The 20,660-nt window shown below is 38.9% G+C and overlaps 3 protein-coding genes and 2 pseudogenes across 11 annotated transcripts in view; 2 read left to right on the forward strand and 3 right to left on the reverse strand.

Moving 5' to 3' along the window:
* The window catches only part of LOC111347589 (eukaryotic translation initiation factor 3 subunit A), an 86,051-nt gene that overhangs the window by 34,534 nt on the left and 30,857 nt on the right, over window positions 1–20,660 (forward strand). Inside the window, exons 2-10 of one of the 4 annotated variants that reach the window (XM_088726686.1) lie at window positions 1,913–1,988; window positions 2,208–2,257; window positions 7,791–7,896; window positions 8,096–8,175; window positions 8,261–8,307; window positions 11,763–11,823; window positions 11,937–11,983; window positions 12,522–12,597; window positions 12,730–12,839. In XM_088726686.1, coding sequence (XP_088582812.1) covers window positions 1,913–1,988; window positions 2,208–2,257; window positions 7,791–7,896; window positions 8,096–8,175; window positions 8,261–8,307; window positions 11,763–11,823; window positions 11,937–11,983; window positions 12,522–12,597; window positions 12,730–12,839 — 653 coding nt within the window. Of the gene's footprint in view, window positions 1–1,912; window positions 1,989–2,207; window positions 2,258–7,790; window positions 7,897–8,095; window positions 8,176–8,260; window positions 8,308–10,859; window positions 11,571–11,762; window positions 11,824–11,936; window positions 11,984–12,521; window positions 12,598–12,729; window positions 12,840–20,660 lie in introns of those variants that run through there. The other 3 variants (XM_088726689.1, XM_088726692.1, XM_088726685.1) reach the window with 3 other exon arrangements.
* Window positions 1–20,660, reverse strand: part of LOC111344481 (ciliary-associated calcium-binding coiled-coil protein 1) — an 80,280-nt gene that overhangs the window by 14,322 nt on the left and 45,298 nt on the right. The window lies entirely within an intron of this gene.
* On the forward strand, window positions 2,275–4,187 carry LOC148743496 (uncharacterized; annotated as a pseudogene).
* LOC148743497 (uncharacterized) lies at window positions 16,757–17,625 on the reverse strand. The gene has a single exon (XM_088726760.1). It carries the CDS (start codon window positions 17,608–17,610, stop codon window positions 17,029–17,031), a length of 582 nt encoding a protein of 193 aa, XP_088582886.1. The 5' UTR covers window positions 17,611–17,625; the 3' UTR covers window positions 16,757–17,028.
* Window positions 18,186–20,660, reverse strand: part of LOC148743498 (uncharacterized) — a 3,109-nt pseudogene continuing 634 nt past the window's right edge. Inside the window, exons 1-2 of the transcript XR_015989287.1 lie at window positions 19,891–20,660; window positions 18,186–18,220 (exon numbers count right to left, since the gene is read on the reverse strand). The exon at window positions 19,891–20,660 is cut by the window's right edge and continues 634 nt beyond it. The product of XR_015989287.1 is annotated as an uncharacterized LOC148743498 (transcript). The remainder of the gene's footprint in view (window positions 18,221–19,890) is intronic.

Below are 20,660 nucleotides of genomic sequence, written 5' to 3' on the forward strand. Positions count from 1 at the left end.
ATTGCATAAAAACAAAAAGTTTTTGGAGAGATTTTGAATCTTATTTTTACAGTCTTTCAAAAGAATTTGTACACCTTACCTTAAAAGATGTTATTGTAGGTATTATAATCACGAACTGCCCTTTACTTAATTATTTATTATACTGATAGCTAAGATATATTTATGGGATTTCAGAAGAACTCAAATATTACCCAATATAACTGGCTTCAAATTAAAGGTTGAAAATAAGTTTAAAACAGAAAAATGTGTGTGTGTGAAGAATAATACTTCAGATAAATTTAATTAAATGTGGCTAATAAATAAGTAACTGGTTAAGCTAATTGCAGTACTAGAAGTAGTAATATCTGTGTCAGTATTTTATAGTATAGTGTATTATGATACTGTAAAACTAGTAAGTGGCACTTAGTAGTAATAGTAGTAATAGTAGAATCTAACAATAGTGGTATAAGCTTTGAACTGTTTTGTAAGTAGTGTAAACCGTTGTTACACTGTAAATAATGTGAGTGGTCGTATTGTACTGTAAGTTACGTGAGTGACTGTATTTGTAATTTGTAAGGTTGTGAATAAAATAATAATAAATGAAAAAAAAAACCAAAACATGGTTAGGAGAGTAGAGGAATTAATCACAAAATATAGAAGCTCCTGATTGCTGAATACATTCTCCTCGTCAGCACCTTAGAAAATGTGTAGGGAACAGTATGGAGAATATGCATACCGATGTTAGGGTGTAAAAGGCCTAAGGTCATCATCAGTCATTGTTGTCATAAAATGAAATGGTGCCATGCCTGTGTAAAATATGTGTGTATTTAGATACCAAACAACCATCTGGATATTAGAAGGAATGAGTTATAGGTAAACTTTATAGTGATTTTTCAGTAAACTGGAGCTGTCTGCTATAAAATTGTTGACGTGATAACTATCCTCTTATTTCTCTGATGAGTAGCATGCTGCAAAGGGTTAAGACTCTGAATGTCTGTATTAAAAATTCGTTAGGGTGGCCGGTTTACATTATCAACTCATTTAATGAAGCCAAATTATCTTGTAATACCCCCCAACCCCACCCCTACCAATGCAGCAAAACTGTTCTTTGGAAACTTTCCCCTTTCAACAATCCAAATGATCAAACACAAATAGCATTTTCTTGTCCACATGTAGGGCAAATGCTCAAATTTGTTTGACATGTTTTAAAGTGCACCTAAACCCCAAATTTTTTTCGCTTAACGAAGTAAGCGTATATTTTGGAGTATTTCTGCACAAAAATTTTTTTGTTTTCTCAAATCTTCAATTTTCTGTGCCCAGTCAAAATACAGAAAATCGGCTGCCATCTTGCCCCACGACTGAGTTTAAAGAGGAATGGCTCTAGTGGGTAATATGACGTCAAACCAAGAACACGAAAGTCTGCATTTCACACATTTTCACTTGTTTGGGAAGGTTGTGGTTGATATTGTTCGAAAATATGCTGACTAAGTGTGTTGTAGAACGATATAGCAATGTGCGAAATTTGCAAGAGGGTATCGTGCTTCATACATTCCTCATACAACACACCTAGTTGGCATATTTCAGACAATATCGACGATAACCTTCGCAAACAAGTGAAAATGTGTGGAATGCAGACTTTCGTGTTCTCAACTTGATGTCAAGTTACCCACTAGAGCCATTCCTCTTTAAACTCGGTCGTGGAGCAAGATGGCGGCCAATTTTCCGTATTTTGTCTGGGCACAGAAAATTAAAGATTTGAACAAATTGAAAAATTTTTGCACAAAAATACTCCAAAAAATATGCTTATTTCATTAAGCAAAAAAAATTTTTGGTTTAGGTGCACTTTAAACCTTTGTGAAACTCCGTGGATTTGTTTGAAATTTTTGAGATTGTAAGCAATGATTAGCATTGAGTTTGTTCTAATTCATGGCAGGTGGAGAGACTATACACGTTGTGGGGTACCCATACCAGGAGAGAGGATTATTGTGTTTAAGACACCTTTGTCACATGTAAGGTGGAAATCATGCATAAGTATTTAAATGATAAACAGCTTGTTAGTTCATAATTAATAAGAAGTATCCCTCATGTTGTGTATCCCTCATGTTGTGTATCACTCATGTTGTGTATCCCTTGTATCAGTACTGAAAACAATCACCAACTGCCATCCTTCTCAGGACTACCTTATATCAAAATAATCAAGCTGTAGAACTGACAGATTTTTGTTGCAGAAATTTGACAGCAAAAGTGAACAAGACAAGAAAATCAAACCACATGAAAGGTAGGTATGTTGTTATTTACTAGATATGTAGATGCTAATTTCTTGAAATTTCCATAAACATTCATCTCATCACATAAGCCAGTAGTTAACATGATTATAGAAAATATGTAATATAATGACATACAAGATGGTGGGCCGTGGTAGAGTTCCTATCACTTTTATTAATCTGAGCCCTCTTGTTACACTTATTCTGATATTTAGCTCTATTGACATCTTGAAGAAAACTTCAATAAGCACTGGATCAGTTTTTCACAGTGCTGCGAATATTCGTGTACTTTGTGGAATATTTTCACTGCGAGGGCTGCGTGTGTGAGAACAAAGTATCTCGGAGTGAAACTAAGCTACTGCCTGAATAGCGATTGTTGCTTTCAACTGGCAAGAATTGTCATCAGGGCAGACGTTTCAAAAAATCCCAGACCCACAGTGGAATGAAAGAGAAGCGCAGAGAAACCTACTAAAAGTGTGTGCACCAGCTGCGTCAAAACTATGAGAAAGAACCAAAATGCGAGCTATGCTCTGGTTGTACTGGCCTATTCCACTTAAAGTGTACTGGCATGAATAGAAAGGAATTGAACAGCTACCGTAGGAATGGCACATGGCTTTGTTTTACCTGTTGCATGTGTCAGGTTACAGACAGCTTCTTTGAGGATTCAGTGAACAAAGAAATACTGAGTGTTATGAGTGATGACAATTCAATACCTGACTCATTGGAATGGTTTTCAGGGAATATAAGCGGCTACTATAAGTCCAACATTAAAATTGCTCATCTGAATATTAACTCCATTCAAAACAAGCTCGATGAGGTTAAACAAATGTTGAACCGGAATATGTTTGATATTCTATTTATTGGTGAAACTAAGTTGGACAGATCGTATTCCTCTAGTTTACTCTATCACCTAGGATACCGGATTGTACGACGAGATCGGAACAAAAGGTGCAGGTGGATTAATGGCGTTCATATGGGAAGACTTGTCTGCCTACAGGCATCGAAAATTGGAGCCGGAGTCCGTCAAGGCAATATGTTTAGATGTTACGGATTCTAGAAAGTGCCGTTTCTTTGTCTGTGCATGTTACAGATCCGAGAAAGTCAACAAGCCTGCAGAATTTATATCTTCGCTGAGTTCTGCAATCAAACTGTTGTTTAAGTGCCACTAAGAGATAATTTTGATAGGAGACTATAATTTGGACATGCTTGTTAATGAAGATGAAGGAAGAATGGAAAACAAGGCACTCAAGGATTTGTGCCACAGGTTTTGTCTATTCAATCAAATCACTGAACCTATGAGAATTACAGAGAAAAGCCAATCATTGATAGATGTTATCTTGTCCAGTCATCCCGGATGTTTCGCCACCAGTGGCAACTTGCATCTTGGCATTAGTGATCATGATCTAGTATTTGCAGTCAGGAAACAGAAAATTCCAAGACCAAACGCACTTGAGATTGAATATAGAAGCATGAAAAATTTGGATGAAAAGGAACTTCTAGAGGAACTAACAAGGGTCCCTTGGGACTCAGCTTATACTTTTGAAGATGTTGATGACCCATGGGATCACTGGGCGAAGCTTTACTGAGAGGTATTGGACAAACACGCTCCTCTAAAAAAAAAAGTGGATCAGAGGTGACCAGCTGCCGTGGATTACTCCTGTAATTGTTACTCTGATGTAGTTTTACTATCCTATCTTTTTAGTAGCATGTATATAGCTATATTAGTGTATCTATAATGTTATTAATTGGTTGATTAATTGATTAATTAATTAGTTAACCTTATATTTTACTTATTATCTCTGAACTTTTATGGTAACTTTTTAGTATTATATTTCATTTATTTTCTACTCGATTCATTAGCTATCTAAGCTAGGTGCCTGACAAGCTCCATAAATTTCAAGTATAAATAAATCTACTACTATTACTACTGAATTACAACGTGAAATTTCGCAGCGAAATCGACTATTCAAGAAACACACTACAAATCCAACTGATTCTTTGTGGGAAGAATACTGTAAACAGAGAAACAAAGTAACTTTATTAAAAAGGAAAGGGATGAAGTCGTTTTGTGTCAATGCTTCCCTGAATAAAAAGCATCATAGAGAATTCTGGATGAAAATGAAACCGCTTCTACCAAGTAAGGCAAAGATGCAGTCCAAGATCGTTTTGCTAGAGAACAAGCAATTGATTACAGACCCCAAGTGTGTTGCTGAGACATTTAATGATTATTTTTGTAACATAGCTGCAAGTGACGGCGCTCAAATGAGTGTGGATGAATTTACAGATCACCCTAGCGTCAAGAGGATTGCTGAACATTTCGGACCTGCTAGCAATTTTGATTTTCAGCTGATAGAGGCGGAATATGTGAAGGACATACTGCTGAAGCTTAATCCAAGGAAAGCCGTGGGATGCAATAACATATGGCAAAGACTATTACGCATTACAGCTCCTGCCATTGCACAGCCACTGACCTGTTTGATTAACTACCTTATAACAAGTTGCAGTTAGCCTATTGTTTGGAAGTGTAACAATGTTACACCCATATGCCCCATATACAAGAAGTCGGAAGAGACTGATAAGGCCAACTATTGGCCAATTTCACTATTGACTGCTTTTTCCAAAGGTTTTTAAAGAGTCATGTTTGATCAGATGTATGACACCCTTTGATGCAAGCTGTCTCATAATTTATCTGGTTATTTCAGGGGACACTCTCGTTGTTCAGCTCTACTTAAGATGACTGAGGATTGGAGGGTGAGTCTCGATAGTCAAGAAGCTGTCGTTGCAGTCGCGGTGGATCTTAGTAAGGCTTTCGACTCAGTGTGTCATTCACTTCTAGCTAAATTGACGGCCTATGGTTTTTCTGGGAGGGCATTACAACTCATGACTGCATATTTGTGTGAGAGAAAACAACGTGTTAAACTTGGCAATACTTACTCTCTATTCCATTCCATTCCATTCATTCATTCTTTTATTCACACTTATTCTACTAAAAACAACAAGAAAGAGAAAAAGTAGAAAAAAAAAGAAGAGAGTTCTAACTATACATGAATTTACACAAAGCAGTGGAAAGAGTGTGTAGTAGCCAAAGGAGCCAAGCTTTTGAGTTGGCCACTACGACAGAGCAGTTACAGATGGGTGAAAGTTAAATGCCCTTAAGGAGATAGCACATATACTAAATAGTTAAAATAGTAAAATAAAGCTCTATGATAAGTTAAATTTGTTCAAGATGTCTGCCTGCCAAGTAGGAAGAGTTTATATTCTTTTTTAAAGCTTTTGGCAGGGAGACACTATTTTAATAGGTATCATTTGCCAGATCTGTGATGCCACCAAACTAAATCTTGCTAGACCATAATTGGTTCTAGAGAATGGTCTGTACAAGTTTTGATTAGTGGCATACCTAGTAGAGTAATTATGGACAGCTGAAGCTGGTTGGGCTAGATCATAGAGGAATGGAGGTATATTCTTTTTTTGATATTGAATTTTATGCACAAGAGAGCCAATTTTTAATTTAAAAATATTCTCTAATCGTAAGGTTTCTAATATTGTGAAATATGGTGTAGAACTTTCTCTTTTGCTAGCAAAGAAGATGCTGCGGATACCGTTGTTTTGACTTATTTTTATTTTATTTAACCTGGTTTGGTATGCAGTTCCCCAGCACATCAATCCATATGTTAGATATGGATATATGAGAGTATAGTACAGTTGTTTGAGTGTACTCACAGGTAAATAATGTCTAAGCTTAAATAGAATTCTGATGTTTTTTGTCATTTTATTGTTTATGTGCTGGAGCTGAGCATCCCATTTTAAATGTTCATCACTAAAAACCCCCAAATATTGTATCTGAGATTTTTGTTCTATATTGCAAGCTGTTATTCTGATATTTGTTCTCTTTTTAAGTGAAGTATAGTCATATAGTGGAGCACTAGAAACAGCTGGCCTACTGAAACTTCATGAGAGGAGGGAAAAAATTTCAACCAATCTGTTTGATGAGATAGTCCGTAACCCCACCCATAGACTCCACAGCCTCCTCCTCCAAAGGAAGAGTTGTAGATACGCACTGAGGCGCAAAAGTGATTTCACTCTCCACATATGCAAAACCGAGCGCTTGAAGAACAGTTTTATTTTTAGCCATATTTATAAGATGCAGATAATTTTCCTTCTTTCTTAATGACGAAGTTGTAATATTTTATACCTCCTTTTTTACCATCTGTATTTGTAAATATTCTGTAATTCAGCCTATGGCTGCAAGGTGTTTATAATAAAGTATCTATCACCTATCTCGAAGTAATAATCATATAATTAGTCTTCTTGAAATTAATTAACAGCATATTTGCTGCACAGTATTTTTTCTAAGTTCTTCATCAATAACTGATTGATTCTCAGTGGAGAACCGTTAGAACTGGGGTCCCTCAGGGGTCCCTCAGGGGAGCCTTTTGGGTCCTCTGTTGTTTAACATATACATAAATGATCCAAATTATTTTACTGAAAGCACCTCATTACGATTATATGCCACTGACACTACTGCTTATGCCTCAGATACATCTCCTGTTGTTGTACGATACATTATTAACTCAGATCTTCAAGTTGTCTATACATGGCTCCAACATAATTATTTGCAAATCAATGCAATCAAGACCCAAGCGATGGCCATCGGCCCAGTAAACTTTAGATATAATATTAATCTACAAGGTAATAATGTAGAGCTGACTGATAGTCTGAAGATTCTTGGTGTCGTTTTAGATGAAAGAATAGCATTTAAGCCCTATATACAAGTATAACTTAAGAAGGCATGTGCTAAGGCAGCTGCCATGCGTAAGCTGCATAAGTTTATACCACAAGATGTTATGATTCGCCTTTACAAAGCATATGTACTATCCCACTTAAGAGTATTGTAGCCCACTCCTGCTAGGAATAAGTAATAGGCTCAAAAACAAGTTAGAGGACACTAATTGCTACATCCTAAGGACTATCCTAGGGTATTCAAGCTCAGTGCTTTATGATTTTCTCCTTAATTTAGCTAAATTACAAAACTTAGAGACACAGAGGCAAATCCAGTCATTAGTTATTTTATATAAATGTTTTAGAGGACGGGGACCGGAATATCTTAGTAAGTTTTGTAACGTTTTAAATGTGAATTACAACCTAAGCAGGTCTGGCACTCACCTTATGCTGCCATCGTTCAACTTTGAATACATTCATAAGTCATGGTCATGTTTAACTACTAAGCTTTCGAATGGTTTGCTTACTAGAATCAGGGAATGTCTGGACCTGGCCGCTTTTAGGCGTGCATTGCATTCGTTTATGGCGAGGCTTTAACTGGATTTTTATGCACTTTTACTTAGTAATTATATAGTACATATAAATTAGATAAAAAATAGCTTTTCAATACTTTTATCTTTTAATATTAGTTCTTATTAGCTCATTATTTGTAATTAGTTTCATGTTCACGTTTTAAACGAGCTATTAGCTTTTAAGTGATACATGGGTAAATAAAGTATTATTATTATTACATACATTTAAAAAACTGCACTTTCAATCTTTTTCAAGGTTTACACCAATGGATCTTGAGAATCACGTCAGCCAAAAAAATATAAAACTTAAAATGGTTGTGGACCTCACCAACACTAACGCTGACACATACTATAATCCCAAGGTATGTAGATCAAAGAATGGTTTTAGCCTGTACTTTTCAAGTATGTTCAAACCAGCAGCCATGTGAGAGGAAAAATAACTTAATGGTTATTGCAGTGGACTTCAGTTTAAAAGATCTTATCAATTAAACATGCCTTGATGTTAGGCAATATAATTTCAACCGAAATGGTAACTGGTTCTTTCATCATTTATTGGTAAAGGAGCTCTGTGACCATGGGATACCTCATCGCAAGATCAAATGTGTTGGAAAACAAATTCCAGATGAAAATGTGGTAGAAAGGTAAGGAAGAATTTGAATAATACAGTTGAGTTCTAGATAACAATTCCTGTTGTATTGACAAAAGCAATGTTATATTCTTTCAAAGGTTTAAGACTGCTGTCTGCACTTTTATGAAAGAGAACAGTAACTCAGGTAAGAAACATAATGACACAAACAGCTTGCTCTTTCAGTCTGTTAACCCTTTATGTGTTATTACTGCAGCAGTTTCATATTCTCCATATTGTTTTCACACATTTCCCACAGTGCTGACAAGGAGAATTTGTTTAATAATCAAGAGTTTCTTTAGTTGGTGATTATTTCTTTAATTCTCATGACTGAAATGTGTCATTCAGGGGAGATATTTTAAGGAGAAATTAGATGCTTGTCACTTTTAGGGGTTTAAGGGATAAGTAGGTAATCGATACTCATGAGTTTTATTTCGAAATATTGGGTGTCCTCACTAGAGTACCAGTACATATGTGTCATGCTGAATGAAGCTGTAGTCGCTAATTTCACACTTTATTTCTAAGCTCACAATCAAGATCAGTTTTATGATTCAAATATGTATGAGCTTTAAGAATCCGCAGTAAGGCTAAATGAAAAACTACAACAACAAACATGTCTGACTCAAAAACGTTCCATGTGTTTTCTTGTGTTGGGAGGCACAGCAACAAACATCCGACTCAAAAACGTTCCACATGTTTTCTAGTGTTGGGAGGCACAGGTCTTCCAACATTAGAACAAGAAATTCCCGGTTAGCTCAATGGATAGAGCGCTGGACTGTTGTGTAGGAGGTCGAGGGTTCGAGCCCCAGCCGGAACAACAGTCAAGGTCTTAAAAAATAATTGTGAAGAATATGCTGCCTTTCTATAATATCAAGAAATAGTTAGATGTTCTAGTATTCTCGGATAGGGACGAATAAATGGTGTTCCCGTCTTCTGCAGGGTCAGGGGTAGGAGACGTTAATTTCCCATGCACGAGATTACTGTGTGATGGATGTCCTCCCCTGGGTGGGATGGGTGGTTACTGGGCCCGCAGTGATAGGCTCAAGCTGTTGTGGTGTCCCTGCCTATTGGAAAATCTTGTAAATAAATAAATAAACAAATGCAAATGTTCAACAAAAAGGTAAAAACAGAAGCAAAGGAAAAATAAATTATAAAATTTACATAATGATTGTACTTCTCTATTGCATGCTTTTACATACAGACATCATCTGAATGGGTTTTTATGAACATCATAAGTTATGTTACGTATATGTGCACGATCCTTCGCAGTAAAGCACTATTTAAGCAATAGTGAAAATCAGACCTGAAAAAAATTCAGGCCTGTACGGGATTCGAACCACTGACCTCTGCGATACTAGTGCAGCGCTCTACCAATTGAGCTAACAAGCCAACTGGGAGCAGGCCATCAAATTAATTCGACATAAACCCGTAGATGATAAATCAAACAACAAACATATGTATGAAATACATATATATGAACTGCGGTTATGAAACGTATATGTGCACGATCCTTCGCAGTAAAGCACTATTTAAGCAATAGTGAAAATCAGACCTGAAAAAAATTCAGGCCTGTACGGGATTCGAACCACTGACCTCTGCGATACTAGTGCAGCGCTCTACCAATTGAGCTAACAAGCCAACTGGGAGCAGGCCATCAAATTAATTCGACATAAACCCGTAGATGATCAATCAAACAACAAACATATGTATGAAATACATATATATGAACTGCGGTTATGAAACGTATATGTGCACGATCCTTCGCAGTAAAGCACTATTTAAGCAATAGTGAAAATCAGACCTGAAAAAAATTCAGGCCTGTACGGGATTCGAACCACTGACCTCTGCGATCCTAGTGCAGTGCTCTACCAATTGAGCTAACAAGCCAACTGGGAGCAGGCCATCAAATTAATTCGACATAAACCCGTAGATGATCAATCAAACAACAGACATATGTATGAAATACATATATATGAACTAACCGCAGTTCATATATATGTATTTAATACATATGTTTGTTGTTTGATTTATCATCTACGGGTTTATGTCGAATTAATTTTATGGCCTGCTCCCAGTTGGCTTGTTAGCTCAATTGGTAGAGCGCTGCACTAGTATCGCAGAGGTCAGTGGTTCGAATCCCGTACAGGCCTGAATTTTTTTTTTCAGGTCTGATTTTCACTATTGCTTAAATAGTGCTTTACTGCGAAGGATCGTGCACATATACGTTTCATAACCGCAGTTCATATATATGTATTTCATACATATGTTTGTTGTTTGATTTATCATCTACAGGTTTATGTCGAATTAGTTTGATGGCCTGCTCCCAGTTGGCTTGTTAGCTCAATTGGTAGAGCACTGCACTAGTATCGCAGAGGTCAGTGGTTCGAATCCCGTACAGGCCTGAATTTTTTTTTTCAGGTCTGATTTTCACTATTGCTTAAATAGTGCTTTACTGCGAAGGATCGTGCACATATACGTTTCATAACCGCAGTTCATATATATGTATTTCATACATATGTTTATTGTTTGATTTATCATCTACGGGTTTATGTCGAATTAATTTGATGGCCTGCTCCCAGTTGGCTTGTTAGCTCAATTGGTAGAGTGCTGCACTAGTATCGCAGAGGTCAGTGGTTCGAATCCCGTACAGGCCTGAATTTTTTTCAGGTCTGATTTTCACTATTGCTTAAATAGTGCTTTTGCCTCTCAAAGTCCAACCCTACGTCCTCGTCGTGAGAGGTGGAAACAGGTAATGCTGGCTAACAGGGCTCTGGTGAAGCTGCATAGGCTAATCCCCCGTGCAGTGGATGTAACGGATTACAGAATCATTGATCAATTTTAACTTAACCATCGACTTGGGGAAGAGGGGGTCGTCACACAGACAGCATATGACGCAGCGTAGGGAAAGCCGTCAGGATCCTACACAGCCGATTGCTCTTCTTTCTCCTAAGTCAGCATCCCTATTAGGCACGTGGAACGTGAGAACTATGTTCCAACCAGGCCGTGCTACCATCATAGCGCATGAGATGAAGAGGTACAAGTTATCAATCCTCGGACTGAGCGAAACACGCTGGACCTCATCAGGAGAGATGAAACTGGCAGATGGCACAACTATCATATATTCAGGCCATCAGGACGACGGAGCACCACACACTGAGGGTGTCGCATTCATGTTAACATCAGAATCTCGTAGAGCCATGATCTCATGGGAACCTATAAAAATTAAATAGTGCTTTACTGCGAAGGATCGTGCACATATACGTTTCATAACCACAGTTCATATATATGTATTTCATACATATGTTCGTTGTTTGATTTATCATCTACGGGTTTATGTCGAATTAATTTGATGGCCTGCTCCCAGTTGGCTTGTTAGCTCAATTGGTAGAGCACTGCACTAGTATCGCAGAGGTCAGTGGTTCGAATCCTGTACAGGCCTGAATTTTTTTTTTCAGGTCTGATTTTCACTATTGCTTAAATAGTGCTTTACTGCGAAGGATCGTGCACATATACGTTTCATAACCGCGGTTCATATATATGTATTTCATACATATGTTTGTTGTTTGATAAGTTATGTTGTAGCCATCTTTGATTTTTCTTCAGATTCTGTTGTTGGGGTTCATTGTACTCACGGCGTAAACAGAAGTGGTTACGTAGTTTGTAGGTGAGATATAGATCTGCACTAGCTAACCAAATCATGAAATTATGTGACCAAAAATTCTATCAACTCTTTATTCAGTAACTTTTGACTTTTTTTATTCACTTTTCTCATTGCAGATATCTTATTGAATGCAAAGGATACACCCCTCAAGATGCAATCAAAGGTAAAATAAGCTTTGAGGTCAAAGCCGTAATCTTTTAAGATAACATTACCATGAGCGTCATACAAGTTGAATGAGCAGTTCTCAATCAAGCATCGAAAGAAATCAGGGATTGATTTTCTTTTGCTCTACTTCGCTCTGTGATTGGTCCAGAATATTCGCGCTACTCTCACAACTAATTGAATGCAAGACTTACACCAATCACGAATTGGTCCCCCGCGTTTTCTGGCGCTTTAGGCAAATGGTTTCTTTTTTACTTTGAGTTCTCATTGGCTCCTAAATGTATTTTCCTCTCTTTTGATTTGCTGTGGTGATCACTTTGGGTTTAGTTTTACGATGCTGAATCGAAAAGCGCTCTATTGAGTTAACTCTTCGTTTTCATGAAAGAACTAAAGCCACGTTCAACATCACCTCGTCTTTGACCAGATTTTTTCCAAAACTGATCTGATAACTTGCTTCTTATTTTGAACCTGTGGAGACATAATGTCGTGATCAGGGAATCTAAAGTAACACTTCTTCTTGGTCTGAACTCCTTCTCCAGCTTTCAATAAAACTAGAGGACATCATATGGAGTATACAGATCACTTGGAGGATCTTCTCGAAAAAAAAGCCAGGCTGTGAGTAAACTATTTCACTTTTTTTTACTCAGTCTGACGAAGCTAAGTTAAGTGCACGTCTCTAACTAATCGTTGGTATACCACTTCAAAAATACCGTTTTCAATTGTATAAAGTTTTGTTACTTTCAACAGCGATTTCCCATCTTACGTTTGTATTGGGGATAACCGAAAATGGGACGAAATTCCATTTGAAGAGGACAAAACAAACTGGAGATCTAACAACATCAGGGGAAATACGAAAGGTAACGACTTTAGATCACGTTATCACGATCAACATGTGGATCGTTATCAACCACCCACAGGCAACCCAGCCCAGTGTAGACATTACTTGTAAAGGAGGTTTAGAAGCGAATGACACAGGGAAGATAATCATGGTAATTATAGTCGCCACGATAATTATGAAAGAACTTGTCATAATCCTGAACGTGATCATCATAATTATTCCGAAAAAACTATTATAATTACCGTGATGGTTATTATTATTCCAGTATTATAGGGCTGTGTCTCACAAGGACTGGGAACTACCGAATTCACGAATTTGATTAGCTGAAATCAATATTGAAAGCGGTCTAGATTTTCCTATCTAGACCGACATCTAGACCGGTCTAGAAAACAAAGGTACAAAGAATATAAAAAATTGGCATATAAGACACAGCCATGTAATAAACATCTTATTAACCGAGCTAGGTCGGTCTGTATGGGAGAATCTTGACCTCGGTCGTTGGTAGAGACCTCACTGCATTTGGTCTGTACTGGCGACCTCGGTCAAGATTCTCCCATACAGACCTCCCGCTCGATTCATAAGAAGTAAATAATTTTGGTAGTTATGGTAGGGACCACTATGATTATAAAAATTATGCAAGCTCCAGCCGACCAGTAAGAAACCGAGAGGACTCTAGCAGGCGCGATCACGTGATGAGAACTACATTCGTTAGGAATCGAACGAAGCCATACACTCAGCACAGGAAAAAATGTACCTAGAACTGAAAGGTCAAAGTTCTTTATTATTCTTTATTATTTCTACTTTTATAATCTTACGACACCCTGTGATGGTCTTTTAAAGTCTTACCACCTTCCAGACCAATCAGATTCAAAATTATACTCAATCGCAACTTGTTCCCAGGTGTTTTAGTCCGCTCCAGGCAGTTAGTTTGTTTTTTGCCTTGCGCCAGTCCCCTTTCTTCTGATTGGCCTATGTGATGACCTCTGGTTCTTGCTTTTGAACAGCAAACCAGAAAGCACCCCAAGACTCCTGTTTTGCAAGCTAACACATTTCAACCGAGAAACATTTTAATCGCTCAGTCATTCATTATTGTAGGTCTTTTTACTGTAACGCGTTCCCAATTTAGAGTTTTAGCTGGGTTTTTAAGTATAAAACTGTTGTTACGACGGTGAAAATATTCTTTTTATTAGCTTTTTTTATTGCTTGTAATTAGTGAGGATGTTTTGATATCTTCTGAGGATTTCATATCATTTTAATACTAACCTATCGATGTGGAGTGGTAAATATAGCTGAAAATCCAATCAGAGTATTTTTACGTAACTCTGTGTAAATACGTTGTCAAAAGGATTGAGATGAGAAGGAAAAAAGGTAATAATACTATCATATTACCCCTAAACTACCAAGGTGTTTGCAAAGGTGCAGCGATAATGCGCAAGAAGGAAACCTCAAATGGCATTAGCAGGGCAGTTTGAAAAGTTTCCTTCTAGCCTACTTGCGTTGATTTTTGTTCAAATAATGAGCTTCAAAGCTGCCTTATAAGAATTAATTAAACACTCTAAAACATTTGAACATTTAACATTCAAATACAAGGATACAAGCAACACAGCTTGTATAATATTGAATTCAATATCGAGAGGGCCGATGTACCCATGAAAACGAAAGCAGAAAGCGAAGTATTTCACGTGATTATATTTTGAAATTTAACAACTAACTTAACAGTCTCGGGCACCGCGCCAGTGCCTTTCGGGTATCGAACGTGACTGTCACGTGAGGGCAAGAAATCTCGAAACCAGGCTTCCCTCTCGGGCCAGTAGAGCTTGTGGACTGTCCATTTCCACAATCCTCCCTTGTTCCATAGCAACCACGCGGTCGTGGTGCAAAATTGTTTCCAGTCCAATCGGTCCAGACCCAACCATGATTACTGTAGAATTGGCCAACTGGCTCTTGACAACACTATGGATTATGCGCAACATGGTAAAGTCAACGCCTGAGACAACTCCATCCAAAATTGCGAATTTCTTCTTCCGTGGTATCACACGAGTCACAGACAACGACAACAACTGAGAGTTATTTCCAGTCCAATCGGTCCAGACCCAACCAGACCCAAACATGATTACTGTAGAATTGGCCAACTGGTTCTTGACTATGGATTATGCACAACGTGGTAAAGTCAACGCGTGAGACAACTTCATCCAAAATCAAGAATTTCTTACAAAAATACAAAAGTTTCAATTCTCCGTCGCATTCGTAAATTTATACCCTCAGATGTGATGATTAAATTGTACAAAGCTTTCATTCTCCCTCACTTCGAATGTGCATCACCACTGTTTATAGGTCTAAGTAAGGGTCTGTCTGCGAAACTGGAGTCAACCAATGCATTCGCTCTGAGGACTCTTCTCAATTATTCTAAGTCGACTGCTTACGAAGAGTTATTGAAAACTGCAAATATTAAAAGTTTAGAACATCGACGCATAGAACAAGCACTTATACTTGTATATAAAAGTATTCATAACCAGACACCGAACTACATTCAGGAATTGTATTCTCTGCGAAGTAATGGTTACAGCCTACGTGGCCATCTTAAGGTTGTTCTTCCAAGACCAACCTCATCTTATATGCAACATTCTTTTACGTACCAGGCTAGCAAACAATGGAACAATCTAACAGACAAAATAAGGATGTCGGAATCCCTTTCTATATTTAGGAAAAATTTGCAAGACATACAGTTGTCCTCATCGTATGACTGCAGCTGTTTGTTTTGTAAACAAATAGTCTAGTCACAAATAGCAATTATTCATTCTAGATAATTAATTTTTATTTCTTACCTATTACTTATTACTTATATATGTAAATTATGTCAAAGTTTTATGGCACATTTGCATTTAAACGAGCTATTCGCTCATATGCGATATGTGGCTAAATAAAGTTACTTACTTACTTACTTACTTACTTCTTCCGTGGTATCACACGAGCGACAGACAACGACAACAACTGAGAGTTGAAGAAGTGCGCAGACTGTGTCTGTAACGTACGCACCAGTAACATCACTCAATGGCTATCCGAACCATATACGTTTATTTCTTGACCAGTGGTTTCTATAACAAATTAAGTTACGCTAACTACCGAAAATAAATGACATAAACAAAATAATAAATGATATAAATACGGCAAAATGAAAACATAAACACACCTGACGGTTTGGATCATGAAAGAACACGAGACGCAGCCTAAAGACAAACAACACCAAACTACGTAACATAAAGAAGCTTTACGCGCGAACACTACAATATATATGTTGACGGGAGGGGACTGAACCCCACCACGTGAACGGACGGCTGGCCCCGAATTTGTTGTAATAGTGTCATTATGTAGTCTAGTCCCCCGGGAAACCCTGTCACATATTCTTTCATTCTCACCGAGTCCAAAGCGTTCCACAACTCCCTGTCCGCGTATTTCTCTTCTGGGTCAAGATTTTTTCACAGTGAAGCCATAAAAATTAATGGTTGTTGCTGGAGTATGCAGAAAGCTTCTCTCGCTTCACGGATGCTGATCGTTGCTGGTGGAATATCATCGACCCATACCTCTCCTTGCAATCTTTTTGACGTAAGCATAAGTTTAGCAGCAAAGGAGATCGTCTTCGTGTTTCTTTGGCATACCATACAAACTTTCTCTCTTGGTGCAATGTTCGAAGGCAACGTTTCAAACGATACCCGTCGACGACCGTAGGTGTTAGCCAATAAGGAATTACTGATACGCACGGCGCCCTCCTTTGGCCAATCTGCAGGTGGTTCCCTGTCATTGCGGTGACCAGACTCGGAGCGCATGTCATAGAAATTCATCAATCAAAAATTAAACGAGACTTACCTTAAGTCGATGTTTGATTGGGATTCTGCCGAGTCATCAGTAGCACAAGAAGTCACGTGAGAAAGCACCAGCCACTCAAGTGGTCAGTGTTTAAAGCCTTGAGTGTGCTAATCAGGTGAATAGTAGCACAAGAAGTGTGGACAGGTATAAATACCTTTACAGGGTATGGGCGTGACTTCTTGTGCTACTGAAGACTAGGCAGAATCCCAATCAAACATCAACTTAAGGTAAGTCTCGTTTAATTTTTGATTCTGCCTCGTCATCATACGCACTACAAAGTAACGTGAGATTTCAAAGTAACTGATAGCACACGCTATAATCAGAAGAAGTTCTTTAATACCAATTTAACTTAGGCTGAGTACCCTGTTAGTAAATGAGGAACCTTGTTCAATCTCCCCATCATAAAACCGTGCGAAAGTGGCTGCTGAACTCCACCCAGCAGTTTGCATTATCTCAGCAAGAGAGGCATTGTTGACCTTAGCCTTGGAGGCTGCAGCTGAGCAGGTACTATAAGGCTTGTAAACATTAATACTTATGCCAGCCTTCAACATCATTTGCTGGATCCAGTGTCTTATTGTGTCTCTGCTGGCTCTCTTATGTGGTTTCTGATGAGTTATGAGCAAATGAGATTCACTGCCACGTAGTGACTTAGTCTTATCAAGGTATACTGAACAAGCAATGACTACACAAAGGTTGCGGTCATGTGGGTACGCATATAACTTAACAACTAATTCAGAGGTTGATCTGCCAGGTTTGCTTTGTTTTAAATTACTATCAAGCAGAAACGTATAAGCAGTCTCCTCTTGTACCATGTTCAGAGTGTCTAAAAGGTGCAATGACTGCCCTCTCCGGGCTGTGGTTAAAGCAACTAACATCACGAGTTTCAATGTCAAGTCCTTAAGAGAGAGTTCTTGGGAGTTGCCCATAGTGCCAATGTACTGGGGTACCAAGTTGACATCCCAGGTTTTACTATAATGAGGAAGAGGGGGCCTACTTTGGAAGACGCTCTTCATGAACCTCTTGACATCAGGGTGCCCACCAAAGGTATGGTGAACTGAGTCAGGACTGTCTAAAATAGCAGCAGGGCACATCCTGCAGAGTTTATACTGCTGTAGCTCAATCCTTCATCATAAAGGGTTGTCAAAAATTCCACAGCCAAACCTATAGTAGGGCAAAGAGGATCTGCTTGCCTTTGAGTGCAGAAGAAAAGCCGTTTCCTGATGTGGGCATCATACTGTTTCTGGGATGACTGGAGCCAGGATTGCAAGACAATGTTGGTTGCTTTTTCAGAAAAGCCTCTGTTTTTGTAGAGTCTCTGCATAAATGACATGCTAACAGATTCAACTTTTCCTTAGTGGGTGAAGTTTCTGGCACCCTGGTAGTGTCAGGAGTGTTGCCCTGGGTGTGATGATCAGTGGAGGAGCCACAAGTAGTCGCATCAGTTTGGGATACCAGCTTTGGCATGTCCAGAAGGGCACCACCAGTATTCCCTCTCCTTTGCTTGCTTGAATTTTTTCCAGACATTTCCCAATCAGACTAAATGGAGGGAAAGCATAACAGAAGAAAGTATTCCAGTTGGCAGAGAATGCATCAACAAACAGTGCATCTGGATCAGGCCTCCAGGAGGCATAGACTGTACATTGTTTATTTAAGTGAGATGCAAACAAATCAATGCTTGGCTGACCAAGTCGCTTGGTTATTGACTGGTATATTTTTGACGCTAACTTCCATTCATTATGGTCATTAAAGTGCCTAGATTCTCTATCTGCTTCAGTGTTTTCACATCCTGGCAGATGTGAGGCACTTAACCAAATGTTATGTTCAACACAATAATCCCATATGTGTTCTGTGACTGAGTTGCAGTCGGGGGACTTTGAGCCACCCATATTGTTGATATAACAAACTGCGGTGGTATTATCACATTGAACCCGAATGTGCAAATTAGCACATTCTCCACATAAAGCCTTTAACGTTAAGAGCAGAGCCAATAATTCTAGATAGTTAATGTGATGGGGTGCTTCCTGTTGGTTCCACCTCCCCCCTGTACTTTGGTCTCCCCTCACACCTCCCCAGCCATGGGTAGAGGCATCAGTTTGAATGAGGAGTTCTGGCTCACCATGAGAAATAAGTTTGTTTGAGGTGTCCACATTAGTTATCCACCAATTGAGTTCTGCCCTAGAACTGGGGGAGAGGGTCATTGAAGACCCAAAGTTGCCTTTGTTTTCTTTCAAGGCATTAGATTTATCTCTTTCAAGACTGCGATAGTGTAAAGGGCCAAGTTCTACCCCTGGCAAACTTGACACTAGCAGCCCAATGACCTCTGCCACTTGTTGGACTGTGCAGTTCTCTTTGTTAACTAGGTTGAGACAGGCATTTTTCAGTTTCTCCTTTCGGCTGTCAGTAAGCTGCACAGTCATTGTGATTGAGTTAAGTACAAATCCCAGGCATGTCAAGACCTGAGATGGTACAAGCACTGATTTTTCTTCGTGAATAGGAAACCAAAGTTCCCTGAGCAACATAACAGTTTCTAGTACATTTTCATAACATTCCCCGTATGAGGCTCCTTGAAGGTAGCAATCATCTATGTACGAGGAAGACAAATAACCTTTTTGCCTGAGTACATTAAACACTGGTTTTAACAGTTTAGTAAAAATTCTAGGGGCGGATGCCAACCCATTTGGTAGGCAGGTATATTGATACAATTTGTCCCGCCACATGAATCTCAAGTATTTTTGATGTTCTATGGCAACTGGCACTGTATAGTGTGCATCTCTTATATCAACAGGTGCCATAAAACATCCTTGGGTCATTAGATCTGTCACTGTCTTGAGGGAGTCCATTTTGAAGTGCCAGTAAACAATGAACTGGTTTAACTCCTTTAAATTTAGGATCATCCTGTAGTCGACTCCATTCTTTTTGAGTCGAAGGAAAATGGATGATACAAATTCTCCCTAAGAGTGAGGAGACTCCACAATTGCACCTCTATTAAGGAGTTTAACAATTTCAGAATCTATAATAGCAGATTCGGTATCATTGAATTTAATGACCTTATAACCCAGTTCCTGTACTGGGGATGCATCATCTACGAACTCTAAATGACAGTGCTCAACCCAATCTAAAACTTCTGGGTCGTCAGTTATATCTCTCCATGCTGGGACAAATTGTTGCAATCTACCAGCTCGAAAATAACTTGTGCTATAGCTTACCTCATTTAAGGGGTTTTCTGGCCCTATTTGTTTGGCCTCCTCCCCTCGTCCTTTTTGTTGTAAGGGGGGCCGGGCCTTTTCCAGTTTAAATGTTTTTTGATCTGAGTGCCTGGACCACGCGGGGAGTACTTGTAGCCAAATCCTTTGGACTTTGCGTGTTTGTAACCTCTGTATCCATTGCTTTTGTGGCCTTCCACTTTGGGGTTAAGCGTTTTGCTGACCTTGGTCGCTTCCGCGAGATCTTTCAGTTGTTTAGACAAATCGGCATCATTGCCAAACAAGAAGTCTGTGAATGGGACCGAGCTGGAGCACAAATGCTCGTAGTCTTCGTTTAGCTCGGGCTTGATGTTCTCCCGGCGCCGCATGTTTAACTCGAAATTAGTGGCACCTATCAGAGCAATGGCATCAGTGGCCGCTCTTATTAAATCGGGCATCCAAGGCATCTTTGGGAATTTTATCGCGTGCCTGCACAAGTTTCTCAGCCATAGAAACTACAGGAATGAGCCCTTTGACAAGGTTGGATTGCACTCGTTGCAACTTGACATCAGCAGACCTCGTGTCTGGTTTAAGTTTATCCCAAATGAGATGGTCGACCTTCGTGCTGGTGAGACATTCACAGTTTTCTGGCATATTGTAGCGATTCTGTGTCGCCGTCAGAACTTCGTCCATAAGCTTCTCTCTCATTAAGCCAAGGACAATTTTGGCGATCTGCTCATTTATAGCAGGAGCCTTCTTTTGATCAAGTTTGAGATCATTTGCAATGCCTGACA

The sequence above is a fragment of the Stylophora pistillata genome, chromosome 1 (assembly GCF_964205215.1).
Source record: "Stylophora pistillata chromosome 1, jaStyPist1.2, whole genome shotgun sequence".
Taxonomy (NCBI): domain Eukaryota; kingdom Metazoa; phylum Cnidaria; class Anthozoa; order Scleractinia; family Pocilloporidae; genus Stylophora; species Stylophora pistillata.